Here is a 23421-nt window from a genome sequence, read left to right on the forward strand (position 1 = left end):
TTCTGGATCATCCAAATGCTCTCTAGCAAACTTCAGACGGGCCCGGACATGTACTTGCTTAAGCAGGGGGACACGTCTGGCACTGCAGGATCTGAGTCCCTGGCAGCGTAGTGTGTTACTGATGGTAGCCTTTGTTACGTTTGTCCCAGCTCTCTGCAGGTCATTCACTAGCTCCCCCCGTGTGGTCCTGGGATTTTTGCTCACCGTTCTTGTGATCATTTTGACCCCACGGGGTGAGATCTTGCGTGGAGGCCCAGATCGAGTGAGATTATCAGTGGTCTAGTATGTCTTCCATTTTCTAATTATTGCTCCCACTGTTGATTTGTTCACACCAAGCTGCTTGCCTATTGCAGATTCAGTCTTCCCAGCCTGGTGCAGGTGTACAATTTTTTTTCTGGTGTCCTTCGACAGCTCTTTGGTCTTCACCATAGTGGAGTTTGGAGTGTGACTGTTTGAGGTTGTGGACAGGTGTCTTTTATACTGATAACAAGTTCAAACAGGTGCCATTGATACAGGTAATGGGTGCAGGGCAGAGGAGCCTCTTAAAAAAGAAGGTACAGGTCTGTGAGAGCCACAAATCTTGCTTGTTTTGTAGGTGACCAAATACTTATTTTCCACCATAATTTGCAAATAAATTCTTTCCAAATCAGATCAGCCAATGTGATTGTCTGGATTTTTTTTCTCATTTTGTCTCTTAGTTGAGGTCTACCTATGATGCCAATTACAGGCCTCTCTCATCTTTTTAAGTGGGAGAACTTGCACAATTGGTGGCTGACTAAATACTTTTTTGCCCCACTGTATATAGTAGGACTGTTGTGAATGTATTAATTAAAAAAAGACATTGTTGACATTGAATAGATAAATATTTTTAGGCTCCAAATGTGTGCACTTGCAAAATGGCAAAAAATGAAAGATGCTGAATAGGAAACTCATTAAAAACTGTTACAGCTTGTCAATTCAGAGTTAGACTAAAATGAGCCCTCACATTATTCTTCTACCTCTTATTGACCAATGTCGCATGGGGCATTTTGTCCTCCTACTGACAATTGATGCTGGAGCACATTTTTCTTCCACTTGCCAGGGAATTTTTTACCCTTCCACTAATGTCTAGGCTTTTTTCCCCTCCCACTGACTTTTTTTACTCTCACGGACCCTAGTAATAGGGGAACACAGTGGCAATACTCAGGTGAGCAGAGGGCCCTTTCAGATACAGCATCCTCAGAGGGGTTATACTTGACATGTGCATATCTTTTCCTGTTTTTATTATGATATGCGTGTTGGTCACCATCTCACACACTGGCTTTTCCTTCCATGCACAGGTCTTGGGCAATTTGTACAATCTGGACAGGGTGTAAGAGAAGTGTTGATTTTAGATGTAACCCTCCGTTTGACCTGTGAACACAAATGTGGCCTTTGAGTTGTTTTAAAGACATTTGTATGTACTCTTTCAAATGTTGCTGTAATTATAACCCCTGTGTCATTTGTTTACCTTACCTTGTAATGATAGACTCACATGCTGTGGCTGCAGTTTGTATTCTCATGGCTGCCCCGTCCCCTATGTCCATGCATTAATTCACCTAATTTCCCTTTATTCAAAAGAGTACAAGCAACTTCTTGTTTCAGTTCTCAGTGTTGCATCACAAATGGTTAAAGAGTAACTCCATTTTTGTAGGGAAAAAAACATTCCCCTCTGGGTGATCTATGTATATTGCAAGGATTTTAACAAGCTTTGTGTTCGAGTCCAACCTTTTTGTTATTCTGAAGATATAGTTTGTCTGTGTCCATGTGCAGAGTGAAGGAGAATTGAAGTGGTTTTATAATTATCAATCAGCTGCTGCACCTGCATGTTTCTAATGAGGAAATTTGCAAAGCTTGCATCCCTGTACATGAGATTTCCCTTTGGGAGCATCTAACCACAAATCAAATTTTTGTTGTAGGGGATGTCAAAAATTTTACTTTTATCTTAGTGCAGACTTATGGGAAAATCAGTAAGCCAGTCACTAAAGCAGCAAATGGCATTTTCGGGGGGTGTTCTGTACATCATCTGTATACAGAATGCCTCCAGGTAGCCATATTTCATTGCATTTTACAGAAAATCACAGCGCTGCTGATTGAAAAGGGAAAGTCATTTTTAATAACATTCAGTCACGACTTGAGTCACAATTGTATAAGATATATATATATATATATATATATATATATATATACACACACACACAGTTGCAAGAAAAGGTATGTGAACCCCTTGGGATTACGTGGAGGTTTGCATAAAATGTGCTCTGAACGTCATCTAAGTCACAACAATAGAAGAACACAGTCTGCTGAACATAATACTACACAAACATTTGATATTGCCATGGTTTAATTGCACATAACATGTAAACATTCACAGTGCAGGGAGGAAAAAGTATGTGAGGCCCTAGCTTAATGACTTCTCCCAGAGCTAATTGGAGCCAGGAGTGAGCCAACCTTGACTCCAATCAGTGTGATGATATTGGATGTGTTGCTGACAGCTGTCCTGCCCTTAAAAAAACCACACACCTGTTTTGGGTTTACTGGTTTCAAGAAGCACTGTCTTATGTGAACCATGCCTCGCAGAAAAGAGCTCTCAGAAGACCTACGATCAAGAATTGTTGACTTGCATGAAGCTGGAAAGGGTTACAAAAGTATCTCCAAAAGCCTTGATGTTCATGTGTCCACGGTAAGACACTGTCTACAAATGGAGAAAGTTTAGCACTATTGCTACTCTCCCTAGGTGAGGTCGTCCTGTAAAAATGACTGCAAGAGCACAGCGCAGAATGCTGCATGAGGTAAAGAAGAATCCCAGAGTGTCAGCTAAAGACCTACAGAAATCTCTGGCACATGCTAACATTTTTGTTGACACATGTACAATAAGGAAAACATTAAACAAGAATGGAGTACATGGGAGGACACCATGGAGGAAGCCATTGCTGTCCAAAAAGAATATTGCAGCACGTTTGAAGTTTGCAAAAGAGCACCTGGGTGTTCCACAGCACTACTGGCAAAATATACTGTGGACAGATGAAACCAAGATTGAGTTGTTTGGGAAGAACACACAACACTATGTGTGGAGAAAAAAAAGGCACAGCACACCAACATCAAAACCTCATCCCCACTGTAAAACATGGCGGGGGGAGCATCATGGTTTGGGGCTGCTTTGCTGCCTCAGGGCCTGGACGGATTGTTGTCATTGATGGGAAAAAAATGAATTCCAGAGTTTACCAAGACATTTTGCAGGAAAACGTATGACCATCTGTCCGCCAACTGAAGCTCCGCAGAGGATGGGTGATGCAACAGGACAATGACCCAAAGCATACAAGTAATTCAACAAAACAATGGCTGCAACAGCACAGAATACGCCTTCTGGAGTGGCCCAGTCAGAGTCCTGACCTCAACCCGATTGAAATGCTGTGGCATGACCTTAAGAGAGCGATTCACACCAGACATCCCAAGAATATTGCTACACTGAAACAGCTTTGTGAAGAGGAGTGGTCCAAAATTACTCCAGATCGTTGTGCAGGTCTGATCTGCAACTACAGGAAACGTTTGGTTGAGGTTATTGCTGCCAAAGGAGGGTCAACCAGTTATTAAGTCCAAAGGTTCACATACTTTTTCCTCCCTGCACTGTGAATGTTTACATGTTATGTGCAATTAAACCATGGCAACATCTAATGTTTGTGTAGTATTATGTTCAGCAGACTGTGTTCTTCTATTGTTGTGACTTAGATGACGTTCAGAGCACATTTTATGCCCAATTCATGCAAAACTCGACCTAATCCCAAGGGGTTCACATACTTTTTCTTGCAACTGTGTGTGTGTGTATAATATATATATATATATATATAAATTTTTTTTTTTTTTTTTAATTTACGAATTTATTTTCCCATGAAAGTGCTATTACCCTGTAAAGTGGTACTGAACCCAGGACCCTGCATTCACTATATCTGGTCTCCCACAGTACATTGAACATGGAAATGCAATTATTTTAGTAAATATAAACTGTTAAATACATTATCAGGATATACTCATCAGCAGTTAGAGCAGTCTTGTGATTTCAGCAGAGCACTGGTTAAAGCTTGTGGGAGGAGTTTTCTTTCTGCTCTAGGAGGATGTGAAATCCTTGACCCTCTGTCTGGTCAGTGCTGATTGGCCTTGTGCTGATCACATGCACTCTCTCAAGAAAAAAAACAGCCTCTCTAGCAATACACATCAAACTGAGCATGTGCATGTGACTACAGATTCAGTCTGTATCAGGTGGCCATTTCAACAAGAGGAGGGGCAGAGAGGAAAGGATCAAGTAGCCTTTTTATACAGTGCAGAGGATTAATTCTACAGTGAGTATAACAATCATGCTTTACTGGATATACAGACTGATTTTACTGTTGCGGGTTAAGTAACACTTTGAGTGCTGATGAAAACAATCACATCTCTTCCAGCATGGTAAGCTCTGTTGATTACTCTCACCTGTAGAGCACTAGACTGACAGACCCAGGGATTGTGGAAAATATAGTTTCTCTACAAGAAGTTCAGTTCTCAGAGTACAGACAGAGGTCATGCTTTGCCCTATAAAGTACTATATCTCATGTTTCAAACAAATACATTTCTAAAACTGCAATGTGATGACTTACTCTACTATAGACTGTGTGCACATGGCAATGAATAACACCTTGAAACTGATCAATGCACATCTCATGCAGGTGAAAAACAGCAGTAGCAAGAAAGGAGGCCTTTAAGTTGGACACCTCTGATATATGGCTTGAGATTTTTTATTTTTTTTTGCTGTATTGGTTAGTAGCATACAATCTGCATTGTAAGCATTTCCCTACTTCCGTTGGACAATCACATGCACTACAGTCACAAATGGGAAGGAGGAAACTAATTAATTTTGATCTATTCATCCAGGGTCTGTTCGAGAAGTCTTTAGAAGATAGTGAAAGAGCTCTAAGTCTTGACCAGGAGAACAAGAGGGCTTTATATCGTAAAGCCAAAACATTGGATAAGCTTGGAAAGCATCAAGAAGCCTATAATTGCATCAGTCACAGGATACTGACGCTAGTGCAGGTATACTAAATAAAGCAGGAGATTGCTACTTGTCTTTGTGGATTAAAGTTAACCCACATCTCTACTTTCTTTTTCAGGATGAGAGTGTAACTGAACTTGCACAGGAGCTGGTGCAGAAACTCGGGCTAAAGCAACGTAGGGCATACAAGAGACCTCAGGTAAGTATGTGACACTCTTTTGTGGTGTTTATTCTGCTTAACTAAAATTTCAATTTCAAATAAAACTTTGGTCTAACAGAGGGTCTTCACCTTCCAAAGCTTGATTTTAACAATAAGATCCCAATAGATTCTTGAAGAATATTTATAGTTTTAGTTGCCCCATAATACCAAATAAAATAGCTGCCAGTATACTCAAAGTATTCCTTTTTTGCGCTTAGGCAGATTTCTTAAATATATGATAAGAACAAAGATCAGGACTCACGATGACCTTCGTGCATTAAAAACACTTTTGATAAGAAGAAGTAAACTGTTCTCACAAGCAGTGTAGGAGTGAAGCATCTTGTAAAAAGCCTATGCTGAAGATCTGACAGCCCTCTGTGGCCAGTGGAGAGGCTATGGATGAAGGAAAGTCCATCCTGGATCCTTTTAGATAGTAGGACATCAGACAAACCTGGATGCTGTAAAGGATAGCAAAGTTCTACGTATTCATAACTTGAAACTGGCGCACACTTCCAGGTTGCAGGGGGCAGTGTTATTACTATGATTTTGCGTTTTGGGGGCACTTCCTCACTTTTTGGGGCCAAAGAGACTAGGTAGCTAAGAAGTGGTGATTATAGTGTCATGGGTAAGGAGTACTAAGGAAATCCAGCGCATGTGCATTGATACACTAGTTTCTGGTACCCAGAACCTTATGATAGAGGGAAATTCCAGTAGTTACTGAGTATTACCTGAAGAAGCAGAACATGATTTTCAATGTCCTATCAAACAGAAAATAAAATGTGGCTGATTTAGCCGTTGCTCCCAATTTGATAGCTGTGCGGGTGTGGGACTCTGAACACAGACAGTGTGCATTTATGGGCGTGCATCAGCACCCATTTAACTGTCAGATTAAGAGCTATAGGACTGCCTTCACAGGGATACATGGTACACCTCTGCATCCCTGTGCAGGCAAACAGCCCTTGTGGACATACGTTATAGTACGCCCGTGTGAATGAGGCCTTACCGGTGTCTTTGATCATGTCTTTAGAATATCCTTTTTCCAAAAATTTGTTTCCCAGTTTTACTTTGTGAGCTTTAATCTTCCTGTAAGGTGTAGTTTTTTCCCAGTCCGCAAAGCTAACTCCATGGTGTAGGGTACAATTTGTTAAGAGCTCTGTCCGAGACTCATCCGTTTCTGCTCAACATGCACGATATCCTGCTCTCTCTCATACCTGATACGCCCGCTAACCTCTCTTCTACACCTCCCCGCACCATGTCACCACTGAAAAAAATTGCTGATGTTAGCGGCAAACTGGACAAGTACTGACATAAAGAGAGACACCATGGGGGAAGGTGGTGTCGTTGCTTCCTCTGCGTGAAAATCTGTGAACACTGATACTAACAAGGTGTTAGAGGCGATTGATATTTCCCTTATCCAGCAAGACTTACAAAAGCTCTGGGAGCGGGTCACGGAGATGGAGGCGCGCCTTAGCCACGTGGAGGATGACCTGCCGCCATTACAGGTTACCACTGAACGCCTGCAACACCAACTACATGCCATGCTGCAAAAGCAAGACGACACGGAAAATAGACTTCGGAGGTGCAATCTAAGATTCGTTGGTCTACCCGAGGGTGCAAAGGGCTCAGATCCAGCTAATTTGCTGGAATCACTGCTTACCACTACCTACGGCAAGACAGCGGAGCGGGCCCACCGCCTGGCCTGTAGGCCTCCATCAAAAGGTGCACCACCACGTACATTTATTGCCAAGTTCCTGACCTACCGTGATCGTGACACCATCCTTCGCCTCACCAGGGAAAACGGAAGCATTTTCTTCCAGAATATCATGATTGAGGTGTTTGCGACTTCTCAGCCGAGGTGCAGAAATGCCACGTGCAATTTGTGGAAGCCAAGCGCCAACTCCGGTTCCATCATATTTCCTACGCTATGCTATTCCCTGCCAGGCTTCGTGTTGTGGGGGATGACAAGGTCCTCTTTTTTTGAAGCCCCAGAATCGGTACTGACCTGGTTGGATCAATGAGCAGCGCTGGGTCCTGCATCGGCATGACTTCCTGGGACATCTATTGGAACTGTGCTCCATTTCTTCCCACTCAAGGGACTCGTGAGTGTATCATGCCGCACCTGTCCATGACTCTGACTCCCCCTTACTATACACACATTTTTTTTTCCACTTCCCCCTCCTTAACAACTGCATTTTTTCTCTTTATTTTTTTCTCTCCATTTGTCCTCCCGATCTCAGCTCCTAATCCCCTTCATTTTGTCCTACTTGCGAGTCTCGGCCTCTCCCACCCAGATGTCCAGTGATTTTCTCTCCTGTACTATCCTCTTCACCTGCTCTCTTCTCTTCAGTTATTTAATTCTTCTCTACATTCCCTTCTCCTTTTCTGACCTCCCCTCTCCCCCTCCTTTCCCCCTCTCCCATCCCTTCCCCCTCCTCTTATCTTTCTTTCTCTCCCTTCTCTTTTTTTATACTAGTTTTAGTCTGTTTTATTTTCCCTTCCACTTGGGCATCCAACACCCTAGGCCATGACCCGCTTTTCAGCGTATTGATCGCTCCCTTAGTAATTGAACCTCCCCCATTGTGTTCAGACTTTGCTGTAGTTTTTTGTCTGCAAACCGTTGCTGGTTTTTAAATCTCTTGATTCTATGTTCAACTCCTTTGTATGGGGCAATATGAGACAAACTGTCATGGCGTGCTCTTACAAATCCCACGCACTTGGGGGGGCAGCGCTTCCAGATTTTAGCCTCTATTATTTAGCAGCCCAATTGTCTAATTTTTTCCATTTAGACAAAGGGGATAAAGACCTATATCTTGTTTTGATGTGTGCTCCAGCCTTCTCTTGGGCTACCCACTCCTTTCATCTTTTATTAAAGGGCATGCGGGACCCTCAATTATGGGTGCCCGTAAGGGATTGCTGTGCCACCACTGGAAGATCTGGTATTGGCCTCCAGTACGTTGCAGGTTTCCTGCATACATGCCCACACTTCATTATGGGACAGCCCGAACTTCCCTGAATTGCTTACTCTCCCCGACTTTCATCTATGGATCAATAGTGGGATTTTGTATGTTTCCCAGGTGTTCACCAGTGCTGGTATCAAGCCCTTTCAAGACCTTAAGTCGGAATTTGACCTCCCTAACTTTATGCTCTTCTGCTATCTCCAGCTTCGCCACGCGCTGCATGCCCAATTTGGTTACTCCATCCCGCAGCTGGACTCCACGTGTCTTTATGGATGTGATTCTGGGTATGGAGTCCAAAAAACTTACATCTGCATTTTACAATGCCTTCCTTCTGCCCTCTGCATCGACATTGGCATAGCGACTTAAAACGCGATGGGAAGTGGACGTGGGGGAGCTGGATGATGAACTCTAGGAAAGAGGTATTGACCTCAAGCAAATTGGTCTCTCCGAAAGTGTCGGAACGCCTCACCCAGCTATACATACTACATAGAACCTATTTAACGCCTATTTGGTTATCTAGATACAGACCACAATACAATCCACTCTGTCCTAGATGTGGGGTTTGCGATGGTACTTTTTTCATCTCATATGGTCCTGTCCTCTTATCCAGGGTTACTGGATTCAGGTGGTTTGGTTCCTCCATGATAAAATGGGCTCCCCCTTACTTTATGCCCTAAGCAATTCTTACTTGGTGTTCTCCTTAGCTTGGAAACTGACAAATTTCAAACTATTTTCTTACAAGAAACTCGCTTTATGGCCAAATTGATTGCCCGTGCTTTGCTCGAGCATTACCACCTACATTTCCACAGTGGGTCATTGCAATAAATAGTACATTACCATAAAAGAAGGTTATTTATATGCATAGAGGATGCCCTGCTAAGTATCAGAAAATTTGGGATAAGTGGCTTTACTCCATGTCCACTTGTGATGTGGAGGAGGATGTGTTATTGTGGTTTGTTTATTTTGCCCTTTCCTTGTTACGTATATTCCCGTGGTAGAAGAGCCATGTTAGCTGATCTCTGTTAGTTTTCCTTTACTTGCCCATGGCAAGTGTTTTCTTGTTTGTGCACTTATAATTCTCTTTGACATTACTTTGTCTCCGTTCCCATTGTATGTATGATGTGACTATATGTATTCTTCTCTTAATAAACAGTTTGCTTGTTAAAAATTTCCACTGGTGGGTTGCAACCCCCATTCACACTAGGTCAAGATATGTCAAGGTCACATGTATACATGATTTTGTTTCATTGCTATGCTTCATGTACAAGACAGCCCACTAGGTTCCGTGGGCTGCCCTTAAAGCAACATAGAAGCACATATTCCTATTTTTGAACTTCAAACCATGCTTTTTAATGCTTCTTCTTTTTTTCTCTTGTTACCACATTTGGGGTGTCATTAAAGCGGAGTTCCACCTGAAGAGAAAAAAAAAAAAGTCAGCTACGAAAACTATAGCTGATGACTTTTAAAATACAGACACTTACCTGTCCCATGGGTGAAAGTTATCCTGAAATGATTGTTATAGCAATATTGTACACAGTAAAGTGCACTGGGGTCAGTTCACTGATGGCTACTAAATTTTGTGTTGTTTTTTTTTTTCCAAGAAATAGGGACTTCACAGAACAGATAAGTCATACAAAGTAACATTTTAATCATCATTCTGTGTATATACAAGCTGGATGAGAATTCTGGGAGAGGAGCTTGGTATATGGGGGAAGTCTTACGTGAGTCATCCAACTAGGTTTGGAGCATACCAATTTTTGTATATTACGGAAAAGAAAGAGAGGAGGGAGAAAAAACAAAAATCCAAAAAGGGGGGGGGGTAGGGAAGAGAAGGGAGAAAGGGAAGAGGTCTAAGGAGGTAGAGGGGGGGAAAGCAGCTCCCGAGGAGTAGGGAACAGCAGTACCTGACATGCGTAAAAAGAGTAATAGAAATAATCCCTCAAGCTCTTAAGCACAGAGCAAAAGTTATGTATATTGGAGGTATTCATCTGAGAAGCAAAATCCCTGTAAAACCACCTGGTCTTATGTTCCTCCGATTTTCTGGAATAGCAGAAGTCAGATCCTCCATCTATTCAATGTCATTCACTCTTGCGAGCCATTGGGCCACGGTATGGGCAGCCTGTTGCTTCCAAAGGCTCGGTATGCATGTCCGTGCCGCATTTATGAGATGTTTTAGGAGAGATTTATGATAGCGCTTCTCTGACATAGGGGTGTGGTTAAGGAGGACCGCAGCTGGGTCATTATGCAGAGATATGTCTGTAAATCTGTGAATGAGCCGAAGGACCGGTTTCCAGAAAGTCTGGAGATTAGGGCATTCCCAGAAAATGGGGAGAATGGTGCCTGGGTGTTTGCAACAGTCAGATTGATTGGGATATAGTTTGGCTAAGACTGATGGGGTTCTGTACCATCGTATGGTAATTTTGTAGGATTCTTGATATTTACTACAGAGGGAGGATGTTATGGACCGACCGGCAATAGCCTCTAGCGCTCCACAGACCGGGATTCCCCAGGGCGCGGAATCTAAGTCCCGACCTGCATGTTCACCAGAGCCCCTAGTGGTGGGGATGGACTTGGAGCAAGCTGAAACCAGGTCGCGGCCCCTGGGTGCAACCAGCTGTGATAGAAGCACTTGTCGGTGGTACGTAGAAGGTGAGAGCCTGATGTGAGGAGGCGGAGTGAGCGAAGTCAGACAGGCCAGGTCGGTAACGGTGGAGGCAGGACGGTACAAGCGGCAGGCAGAAGAATAAATGGGTCCAGATTCGGTAACAGGAGATAGTCAACGAATCAGGGTCGGCAACAAGGCAGTCTTTCAGGATACAGGAAAAGACCATACAGCAACTTTTGCATATTTAGTGTCTGTTTAAATAGGGCACCCTGCACTCTCATTGGTGCCAGGCGTGCGATCGTGAGTGCGCATGCGCGACCGCCGTTGCCGTCGCGGGTGCCCAGGTCCTAGTGCCCGCACGCTAGTGTGCCCCGGCATACCGCGCATGCCCAGACTCGCGCGCCGTGGTACAGCCCGGGGTCCCTGACAGAGGACTTCTGCGCAAAAGCATGCGTTCCTTCTGAGGTTCTGTGAAACTAGTTTGCAGGTATTTCCCATTTCTCTAAGAAGGGCGGATCAGTAGTGGCATTAAGGTCTAACAAAGTTTTGTAACTAATCGAGAGAGGTCCATGGACCGGGCCCTCGCTCAAGCAGAGCTCCTCAAAGGAGTGAAGTTGTCAAGGAAAGGGTGTCGGTTTGGGCATAGAACACAGGAAGCTGAATAGCTCTCCAATGATCTAATGTGATAGGTGTTTGTCTAACAGAGTTTTCATAGGAATCCAGCCTGCTGGCCACAGGAAATGGGAGGCGAGTAAAATCCCCTTTCAGGTCTGCATGATAAAGATCGGGTCTGTAAGGCCCAGAGGGAAATCCAGGTGTTCAAGGATTGGCGTCATAGGAGAAGGAAAATTGGACAGGTAAGATAGGCCAAAAAACCTATCCATCTCTGCAGGAGTGGGGCCAATCAGTGGGTGAGTTGCCAAGTAGACAGTTTGTGGCTTGCCCGTCCAAAGTAATCCCGTTAGGGGGGCATTAGCCATTTCCTGTTCCAGGTCTACCCATAGTTTCAATTCACTGTGTTGACACCAATCTACTACTCACGTCATATGTACTGCCATATAGTGCAGGGCAGGGTCTGGAAAGCCTATGCCTCCCTTGAGCTTTGGTTGATATTGCATCGAACAGGTAGCCCATTTGATTGGGAAAAAGGGGAGTAGGCTCTTCAGGGTGGACTCCAGTATGGAGATATTCAAAGATTCCGATTTTTTTGGAGGTTAACTTTAAATTTAGAGTGCCATATTGCTTCATTTCTTGCAGCAATTAAGGTAATGATATTAGAGGCTCAGCAACATAAAATAAAAGGTCGTCTGTGTAAGCCGCCACTGTGTGTTGGTATTTGCCTGCCAGAACACCTCTAATATTTGGGTTATTGTTTACATGGCAAAGGAGAGAGAACAAATAGTAGGGGTGAAAAGGGGCAATCCTACCTGGTGCCATTTGAGATTGCGAAAGGGTTAGATTCGCACCCGGACTGTAGCCATTGGATTAGTATACAGTAGAAGGGGGACAAGGGATCGCTTTGCTTTCTCTATAACATTATCTGAATAGTGTTGTCTCTTGCCTCTCTCATCTGGATGAAGCTGACTTGGTCTGTCGGAATGAGACGTTGCAGTAAGACATTTAATCTTGAGTCTAAGATTTTGGTAAAGAGTTTGATGTCACAGTTCAGAAGGGATATAGGTCGGTAAGTGGAACAAAGCAATGGGTTTTTACCCAGTTTTGGGATTACCATAATAGAGGCACGCAACATGTCTGGGGGGATACTGTGCCTATCCAGGATAGTATTAAAGGATGTGATAAAGTGGGATGCCAAGTGGTCCTGGTATGTTTTATAGTAAAGAAGTGGGAATCCATCAGGTCTGAGGGCCTTCCCAGGTTGGGTTTCTGCTAAGGCTGATGCAAATTCCTCTACTGTAAGAGGCTTTTCTCCGTCTTTTAACCCTGTGAAGGTCGCACATGCATTACACATGGTTGCAGTGTGGCTCTATTCACTTGAATGGGTCATGTTTGTTGGCTATACTGCTTGCTGAATGCAACAGGGGTTTCATTTTTATTGTGGCCACAAACCAAAGCATCGCCACCGAACCTTGCGTAAAACTCAATTTGGCTGCTTTTGCAGCTTTCAGGCAATTTACAATTGCAGCTTAATGGCTTATTTTTACCACTCCCGACTGCGAGTGTAAACTAGCCCTAAGAATGTTTTTACAGTTTCACAATATTTCTATATGCCTTCATTTACAGTGCTGTTGGGTGTTAACCTGTGAAAAAATTTGTGATGAAATTGTGTAAACAATAACACTAAATTTAACCGCTTTCCCGACTGCCTGACGAATGTACTGTGGCCGGGCAGCAGCTACAGGCAAAGCGACGTACCCGGACATCACTTTGGCTGTACTGACACGGGCGCTGAGCTGTATTTCACAAAAGATTTGTACCAACTGATTATGGGCCAAGGCAATTTATACACACAATACATCACCACCCACCCAAATTCAGCTCTTGCCAGACTATTCGCATGGAAACCTATCACGGTTTCTGAGTTTAAAACCTTTTTGGGCCTAACCTCAGCATGGGCATTACAGAAAATAATGAATTGCGGTCATATTGGCCCACAGACCTGATTCATCATATGCCTGTGTTCTCTGCTGTTACATATATGCCCAACATGGGCCAGCAATGTACTGGTACATCGCTGGACTTTAAGTAGTTCTAGCAGGATGATGCCTGTATCATCCTGGTATAGTTTTTTTCAGCTGGCAGTCGGCTTTCATGTAAAAGCAATCCTAGTGGCTAATTAGCTGCTGAATTGTTTTTACAAGCAGCGGAAAGGGCTATTCCCCCTCCTGCCTCCTTCCACAGTTTTTCTTGGGCTCTCCTGTTCCACAGGGGAATCGGAGAATGCAGCCGGCAGTTCCACTGGCTGACTATACAGCTGATCAGAGACAAGAATGGCTCCAAGCCAAGCAAGTCTAAGAGACCGGAAGCTATGAGCATTTCATAATTTCCATTTTTCCAGATTTTAAAAGAATACCTGTCAATGCCTATTGCAGTCACAGGAGACATTTACATTCCCTTCAATAGCAATAAAAGTGATTTAAAAAAAAAAAAAAAAAATGCCAGTATGTAAACAGCAGATGCATCATGCATGTGAGTTATCGCTGCGAACATCAGATCGAGGGCAGTAATTCTAGTACTAGACCTCCTGTGTAAATATAAATTGGTGACCTGCAAAGGCTTTTAAAGCATCGCCTATCGATATTAAAAATTTATGTACTTTGTTGCCATTGCACGGGCATGCATAATTTTAAAGCATGTCATGTTTGGTATCCATTTACTCAGCGTAACATCATATTTTATATGTTATCAAACAATTGGGCAATATATTGTGTTTTTATGCGTTAAAATTCTAAAAAGTGTGTTTTTTCCCAAAAGATTTGCGTTTGAAAAATCGCTGTGCAAATACTGTGTGATGTAAAAAAATTTCAACACCCACCATTTTATTCTCTAGGGCCTCTGCTTTAAAAAAAAAATAATATAATGTTTGAGGGTTCAAAGTAATTTTCTAGCACAAATTTGAACAAAACGTGTCAGAAAAGGCTTGGTCTTCAAGAGTGAGTGATGTGTGGCATAAGCTTCTAATGTTGGCCCTGAAATGCCAGGATATTAGAAGCAACCCCTCCATATGACCCCTTTTTGGAAAGTAGACACACCAAGGAATTTGCTAAGAGGCATGGTGAGTACTTTGCAGATCTCATTTGTTGCCATGTTTTTGGAAAACGAAGAAAGAAAACAAAAATTTTCTTTTTTTTTTTTTTCAAAACTCTGTGACAAAAGTGATATCTGTAAAATACTCATGCCTCTTACCAAACTCCTTGGGGTGTCTACATTCCAAAAATGGGTCATTTGGGGGGGGGGGGGTGTTTGTACTATCCTGGCATTTTAGGGCCTCTGAAACTGTGATAGGTAGTGGGGAAGTGATACGAGGAAATATGCTCTTTGAAAGCCTGGAGGTGATCATTGGATTTTGGGGGCCTGTATGAAGCTAGGCTGCAAAAAAGCCTCTCGCATGTGGTATCCCCATACTTGGGAAAAGTGGGAGAATGTGTTTTGGGGTGTTATTCCACATATATCCATGTCATGCGTTAGCAATATATTATTTAAGTGACAACTTTGTGTAAGGAAAAAAAAGTAATTTTCAAAAAATTTGTGGCAAAAAATAAAATGTTCCAGGGTTTTAGCACCTCCAAGAAATGTGATGGGCAGTCAAAGTAAAAGCTGTGGAAATTCCAGTAAATATACCATAGTTTGTAGATGCTATAACTTTCACACAAACTAATTAATATACATGTATTGAATTTGTTTTTGCCAAAGACATGTAGCAAAATACATTTTGGCCTAAATTTATGACTGAGTTTTTATTGGATATTTTTTATAACCAAAAGTGAAAAATATCTTTTTTTTTTTTTTTTTCAAAATCTTTGGTCTTTTTTTTGTTTACAGCGCAAAAAAGTAAAAACTGCAGAGGTGATCAAATACCACCAAAAGAAAGCTCTATGTGGAAAAAAAGGACATACATTTTGTATGGGTGCAGCATTGCACGACCATGCAATTACCAGTTGAAATGGCGCACAGTGCCGAACAGCAAAAAATGGCCTGGTCATGAAGGGGGGTAAATCTTCCGCAGGGCAAGTGGTTAAAGGCTAAGTTCACATTTGGAACATGTTACATTTTCCACCGCTATTTAGGATTGAACATGTAACATGATCCAGCTCCTGCCTCCTCTTCTCCTGATTCCCTTGTCCCCGTCACAGGGGCCAGGGGATCTTCGCCTCGCACCTGCTGTCAGAATTTGAAAACAGTATAATGGGACTCCATCCACACAGCTGTGTCATTCATTCACAGAGTTCTGTGAATGAATTTACTACAAGTAGATTTCCATGAACTGTGATTGCACTGGTGAACACTCTTGTAGTTCATTGATTCTTCCTGCAGTTCAGTAACTGTCTGCCTGTATGGGAGGTACAGGCAGGCAGCTATACTGAGCACCTGGCATTGCACCTGTGATCTGCTGATTGCGGATGCAATGCTTTTACAGGGTACAGTGTAAAAATAAATAAATGCACCTATATTTTTTTATTTAACATGCAAAAAGATGTGCATTTTATTTATTTTTTTTAATAGAAGTTGAATGTATCTTTTAAATAATTTGTTTCTGTGATGGATGGAAGTGGCTGACATGAGCATGCTTTGCCCAACCAGATAAAAATGCAAGTGTGGCTATTGAAGTTTTAATTTATAACAGATTTAATGACAATTTAAGATCCCTTTTAATTCCCAGCTAGAAGTCCTGTTAGTTACATTTTGTCATGTTCTATTGTCATGAGTTTGAGTTTGAAGCACTGTATACTTATGACTGTCCATTCACTATGGTTTAGTTAGGTTGGGATTGTGTCCCTGTAGTAGTAATTTGCCCTTACTGTCATGTTTTACATTCTTTAATGCAACTATATAATTCTGTACTCATATGGGATGTAAAAAAATAATAATGGTGTGGCACTTCACTTTCATTTTTCTGTATCTATTAATTTGTACAATTCATAGTACTATATTCCAATAGTTTTATCTAATCGCTTTTTAACTATTCCATCATGGAATTTACTATATAGTTTAAAATATGACTAAGAGCAAAGTTCTGCTTAAACAACTTTTTTCTGTTTATCATTCCTACAGCAAGAACTAGAAAAATTTGGTTTACTAAACAATGGAATATCTGTGTCTGCAGAGAGTAAGGTAAAGCTACTTTTAAATTTTTCAATTTTTTTTTTATTGTATTTAAATCTAAATCGAGAAATAAAATCTGTCTTGCCTTTTTTGCATCGGGTCTAGCTTTCATTTCTAGTCTTTATTATTTTACCTGGTTTGTTTTTTTTAGTTATATTCTTGTTATGTTTGATTATTCTTAGTATAGTGGGGTCAATTAACTAAACGATAAATACTGCATGGATTTTTGAGTTAAAATAACTAATGTAGTATTTATTTAGAAAGTAGTCAATTTCACTAAAAAACATGCGTTATTTACCGAATGTGTTTAAATATTTGTGTTTTGCGATATTTAGCACTTAAATTTTGCTTTGTTTTTGGTGTTGTTTTTTCACAATTTTTTTTTATGCAGGCTAAGGCTTCATGAACACGAGCAGCTCCTAAACTCGTGTTTTTACGCGCTTTTGACATTTTCTTGCCAAAGCTCCTAAACTCCGCTCCATAAAATCCTATATCTAAATTCCTAAGTTGCCGTGTTTAGGTGAGGTTAAACTTCCCTCTCCTGAATGCGGAAGAATCTCGTTCAGGATAATAACCTTTTGACTGCCGACTGCGGGAAAGCGCAAAACATGGCAAAATCGTGGTACTGCGGTTGCTGCGATTTTGCATTTTCACGCATGTAGGCTTGTGTACATGGAGCCTAACACTGCACCAGAAGGCACGCAGCAATTATGTGAAACTATGAGAACATTCTAGTGCGCATTAATTCACAAAATTATCTCCCTCTGATGAAATGTTAAAATTTAATTTTATACCTGAGCTCAGAGGAGAACATTTTGAAATTGATACATTGTATACTTTTCACTTTCTGGCCAGTGCAGGGTTCCTCTAAGTCCTTATGCACACTGGACATTTTTACAGCTGCTGTTTTTGGCTTTTGGCGTATTTTTTTCTACAGCTAGTAAACTCTTTAACATGTCATCCTATGTATCCATGCACACATAGACTGTAATCAGCGTTTTTTTGGCAGGGGCGTTTTTTGGCTGGAAAAACCCCCCAGAATTAGTGGGTTTTTAGAGGAGTTTTTAGCGGAGTTTTTAGCTGTAAAAACTCTCTAACACTTAAATGCAGTAAATCGTGGCAAACTGGCATTTTTGGATGTGGTTTTTTTTCGGGGGGGGAGGGGGGGTGTAATAAAAAAAAAACGCCAAGTAACGCAAACGTTGATATTCTTTCAGGTACTTGTATAGCGCCGTCAATTTATGCAGCACTTTACATATATATTGTACAGTCACACAAGTCCCTAACCCTCACATTCATACATACAATTACTAGGGCCAATTTAGACAGGACCCAATTCGCCTTTGGAGTGTGGGAGGAAACCAGAGTACCCAGAGGAAACCCACGCAGGCACAGGGAGAACATGCAAACTCCAGGCAGGTGGTGCCGTGGTTGGGATTCGAACCAACGACCCTAATACTGCTAGGCGGAAGTGCTAACCATTTAGCCACTGTGCTGCCTACAGTGAGCTGAATTGACCCCAGTGTACCTTGTTTGAGAAGGACATGTCTAAGAGTGAAAACTGGTCTTTATGCCAACCTGCTATGGATGAAGCCCTAAAGCATGTAATTTATTGCAGCCTACCAGTCCTTAAAGGTGGGTTTGCACTAGGGAATTGTGCTGAATGCACGACCTTTGCTGTGCACTACAGTACAAATGTGCTAATCCTGGCACACCACACTGTTGAGTGTTTTTTTTTTTTTTTACAGAACTTTAATGACATATCTCAAGTGACACAGTTCTATCCACTGCAAAAAAAGTACTGCATGCAGTAAATGCGGTTTTCAGCGCGCACAACAGCAATGTTGTGGTACAAACTGCTCTTATAGGAAACAATGTGTTTTACCTTTTCTTGCAGTGGTAATGCTGGATAAGCCTTCCCAGCGCAGTACCACCTCACCTGATGTGAATGAGCCTGAAATGTGGTGGCTGTATTGTTTTTTGCTTTTTTCAAGATTTTCTTATCTATATTTCCACCATGTGCAACACACCTGTCCTGGGGTGACAGCATTCACTCATGTACTGTATCTATGGAGAAGCAGCTTTATCACACTAGGACAGAACTGCAGAAACCCCCCTCCTGCCCTCTTCCCCAAAATATAGATGGTAGGGGTTCTGTGGTCTTCTGAGATAGCTAGGAATAATATAACTGAAAAGACTTCACAAGATACAAATCGGCTAACAAGATTTCTGGCAAGATCAACAGATACTTTGATGCACGTATCAAACAGATATAATATAACAAAACATTTGCAAATGTATATTTAACAGACCAATAGGGATCAAATAAGAGAAATGTAGGGTTCCCTATTTACATACCCTTTTAAAGTGTCTGGCATTTTTTGCTGGCTGATACCTAAAAAATAGTGGGAAATTTGAGTGGAGAGTGAAATGTTTTCCTTTTGACTGCTGGTGATTGTTGGTGCTTGTAGTTGTTTTAGTTTCTTCTTTGGGTATTGCTAAAAGCTTTTACTTTTTTTATCTTGATTTTTATTGAAATGTTTTCAAAATACAAAAAACATCAAAGACAAATGTCACGATATATCACAGAAATAAAACTCCAATACTGGTATCTGCATGAAGTGCATTAAAAAAGCATTAGGACAAACATGACAAATGTTGTATAACAAATACAATTGGGCTCACCCAACCATGTTACATGGAGGAGTGAAAAAGGACATAATAAAGTAAGAAAATAAATAAAGAATAAGAGAAGAGAAAAAAGAAGAGGCTAAAGAAGGAGAAGAAAAAGAAGAGGGAGGAAGAAAAGGGTCACCTCGGGAAAGATCAAGGTACAGAGATATATTGAATCCAGGGATCCCACTTTGTCAAATTTAGTATTATTATTGCTTAGACTGCAGGTAAGCTTGTCATTCATCATGATCCATTTTAATTTATTCTTAACATATTCAAGAGGAATAAGAGAACTCTGCCAATGTCTGCTGTTGGCAGCAAGAACTACTATAGCTATATAGGTAAGCAGTTTAAGGGAGTTCTTTGGTAGTGGGATATTTATGGAAGAGGGCCATCTCCGGAGCCCTACGGACATTTACCCCCGTTACCGTATAGATTAAATTAAATATGCAGATCCAAAATCTAGTTACAATGGGGCATTGCCACCAGACATAAAACATAGACCCCATCTGGTCACAACGCCGAAAGCACAATGGGTAAGTAGGCGGATGCATCTTCGCAATCCGAGTTGGGACCAAGTACCACCTCCAATAAAGTTTGTAATTCGCTTCAATTAAGGTGGTGTTGATAGAATCTTTGGATAATGGCAAGGCTATATCTAGCCAGTCTGATATATTATAACTGATATTCAGGTCCCATTTTTATTGGTCCATATAGGGGAGTTTACAACTCGAATCGGCAAGAAGGGCACACACCATAGAAATATGGCCTCTAGAAAAACTGTTACCCTGACAGGAGAGTTCAAAAGAGGTAAGAACGGGTGGTTCATCTAACAAGGCAAGTTTTGAGTGGATAAAAAAGGCAATTTGATAAAATCTAAAAATTTCACTGGGAGGCATCTGCAATTTATCTTTAAAATATTGAAGAGGGTAGAGTCGGGTACCCTGGATGTAGTCGCCTATCCTCAGTAACCCCCTGTTAATCCACCATTGGAACACAGATGGGATCAGGCCAGGTATAAATTCAGGATTACAGAACACAGGGGCTAAAGGCGTGTGCAAGGAGGCAAGGGATTTGCAATGGCGTACCCTATGCCAGATCGAAAACGATAATGTAGGACACAATATAGGAGGGCGAGATCGGCTAGGAAGCCAAAGTAGAGCACCAACAGCCAAGGGATGACAGGAAAGCGCTTCAATAGAAACACAAAGGGGAATAGATCCCTTAGCGGTATGTATAGGCCAATTGTGCAATTTGGGCGGCATGAAAGTATGTGTGAAGATTAGGGACTCCTACCTTGAGATTTCAAGGCGTTTAATGTTTTTTGGTTCATCCAGGGGCCTTCGATTGTTCCAAACAAAACGAAGCACCTCGGCCTGTAAATGTCGTAGCTCATGTTTCGAAATCTGAGTTGGTAAGGTCCTAAAATAATATAATAGTTGGGGTAAAAACATAATTTTAATAGAATTGATCCTGCCAAACCAAGAAACAAGTAAGTAGCCCAACGATGGAGGTCCTCTTTAAAGTGCCTGAAAAGAGGATAATTAGCTTGGTAAAGAGTCTCGATGGAAGCCATCAAATTAATCCCTAAAAACGGTAAGGAGTTGGTGATCCATTTGAAACTCATACATATGATTTGCCGTTCCATATAAGAGGGCAAGGAAACATTAAGGGCTGTCATCTTTTGATGGTTTAAAGAGAGCCCAGAAAGTTCAGAGAAAAGCTGCAGAAGAGACAGTAGGTTAGGAATAGTAGTCAGAATGGAGGAAATGTACATTAAAACGTCGTCCACAAATAAAGCGCATTTATGTTCCTGTGGACGCCATGAATACCCGGGTGAGAAAGGATTGCCAAAGCTAAGGGTTCTATGGCCAGAGCAAAAAGTAAGGGGGGAGAGTGGACAAACTTGCCTATAGCCACAACGAATTGGAAATATGGGGGATCTGTAACCTCTGGTGGACACTTGAGCTGAGGGTGTGTGGTACAAGGACTGTAGTAGAGTAAGAAACAGGACCAAATCCGAAGGTTTTCAAGACCATAAACAAATAGTCCCTGGTTAAATTATCAAAAGCTTTATGAAGGTCTAAAGAGAAGAGCAACAGTTCCTGAGAGAGAAGGGCATCCCATTTAGAGCGGACAGCAGAAATCAAAGTTATGGACCTGTGGATTTGATCTAACGTTTGACGACCAGCTATAAAACCTGATTGATCTTTATAAATATATTCCGCCAAAAAAGAATTAAGGAGCAAGGCCAGAAGCTTTGTCAGGATCTTCAGGTTGCAGTTATTTTCGTCCAAAGGAATCACATCATTCTCTCTCAGGGAATTGAAGTAAAGAGCCATATGGGGGATAAGATGTTCAGATAAAGTTTTATAGTAAATATTCGGTAAGCCATCGGGGCCAGGGGATTTATGTGATATCAGCAATTTAAGAACTATACCTAGTTCTTTGCTAGTTACAGGTTGTTACATAAGTTCCCTGTGGGCTTTGGCAATGCCTGGAAGCCGTGAAGGTCCTAAAAAATCGCTAAGTAAAGAAGGCTCAATGGGCTGGGGTTGGCTATATAAAGTAGTATAATTCTTAAATTCCTGAAGGATTTTCTGAGGATCCTGTGAAATGTAACCTCCCGAAAGCCGAAGTTTTTAGGAAGGACCGAATAGGTGTGTTTAGGAGAAAGCTTACGCACTAAAAGAGAACCGGGTTTGTCCCACCATGTGAAAAATTTATGGTTCAGCCATCGTAGCTGTTTTTCCGCTTTCGTGGTGAGGCAAAGATTCAGTTCTAGGTGAGCATGTTTCACCTTAAGTAACAGATCCGAGGATGGGATATTTTTGCGTTGCGCTACCAAATCTTCATATTCCCTAGTTTTGGCAGATGTCAACTCTTCACGAAATCGCTTAAGTCTAGAGGATAGTTGAATAAAAAACCTCTAACAGAGGCTTTATGACCTGCCCAGTTAATATCAGGAGTTGTATCTTGTGCTCTATTGATAGTAAAGTAAGATCGTAAGTGCTCTGACGTCAAGGCAGATCGACTCAGTACTAAGAAGGGACTCATTTAATCGCCAATGCGGCTTAACCAAACTGACCATTATAAATTATAAAGTGTTAACATCACCGGTCATGGTCCGACCACGGTGTCTACACAATTTTAGCCAAAATCAATTTAGACACAATCTCTGTAAGGAGAAGAACATGGTCAGTACGCGAGTAGCGATTATGAGCTCTAGAAAAATGGGTGTAATCTCTAGAGGTAGGGTTGGCCTCCCTCCACGCGTCTATCAAGTTATAACGATACAAAAGTTGTGCAAATGCACGACTTTGTTTCGGAGGGGTTCTAAGTTTAGTTGTATGGGATTTATCAAGTGTTTGGTCAAAAGGCTAAATTTGAATCTTCTGCCAAAAGTATATCGCCTTCCAACTCTGGTGATAAAGTTTGAAATAGAGATCGAAAAAATGCTAGTTGATTCACGTTGGGGGCATAGTAAATCATAAAAGTCACCAAATTACCACCCAGATGACCTTTAACTAGTAAATATCATCCTTCTTTATCCTGTAACACTTTAGATTCGGTAAAAGATAACCGTCGCAATAGACAGAGCGCTACCCTTCATTTTTTTTTTATGATACTCTAGTGAAAAAGCATACAGGGAAATCCCTATGGATATACAGTCAGGTCCATAAATATTGGGACATCGACACAATTCTAACATTTTTAGCTCTATACACCACCACAATGAATTTGAAATGAAACAAACAAGATGTGCTTTAACTGCAGTCAGCTTTAATTTGAGGGTATTTACATCCAAATCAAGTGAACGGTGTAGGAATTACAACAGTTTGCATATGTGCCTCCCACTTGTTAAGGGACCAAAAGTAATGGGACAATTGGCTTCTCAGCTGTTCCATGGCCAGGTGTGTGTTATTCCCTCATTATCCCAATTACAATGAGCAGATAAAAGGTCCAGAGTTCATTTCAAGTGTGCTATTTGCATTTGGAATCTGTTGCTGTCAACTCTCAAGATGAGATCCAAAGAGCTGTCACTATCAGTGAAGCAAGCCATCATTAGGCTGAAAAAACAAAGCAAACCCATCAGAGAGATAGCAAAAACATTAGGCGTGGCCAAAACAACTGTTTGGAACATTCTTAAAAAGAAGGAACGCAC

At 41.6% G+C, this 23421-nt stretch overlaps 1 protein-coding gene across 1 annotated transcript in view; it reads left to right on the top strand.

Moving 5' to 3' along the window:
* ZC3H7B (zinc finger CCCH-type containing 7B) overlaps nucleotides 1-23421 on the top strand; it is a 315279-nt gene that overhangs the window by 43035 nt on the left and 248823 nt on the right. Inside the window, exons 5-7 of the mRNA XM_089674226.1 lie at nucleotides 4924-5082; nucleotides 5160-5240; nucleotides 16533-16592. Coding sequence (XP_089530352.1) covers nucleotides 4924-5082; nucleotides 5160-5240; nucleotides 16533-16592 — 300 coding nt within the window. The remainder of the gene's footprint in view (nucleotides 1-4923; nucleotides 5083-5159; nucleotides 5241-16532; nucleotides 16593-23421) is intronic.

This window comes from Staurois parvus, unplaced genomic scaffold (genome assembly GCF_062004578.1).
Source record: "Staurois parvus isolate SC_StPar_1 unplaced genomic scaffold, SC_StPar_1.0 ptg000149l, whole genome shotgun sequence".
Taxonomy (NCBI): Eukaryota; Metazoa; Chordata; class Amphibia; order Anura; family Ranidae; genus Staurois; species Staurois parvus.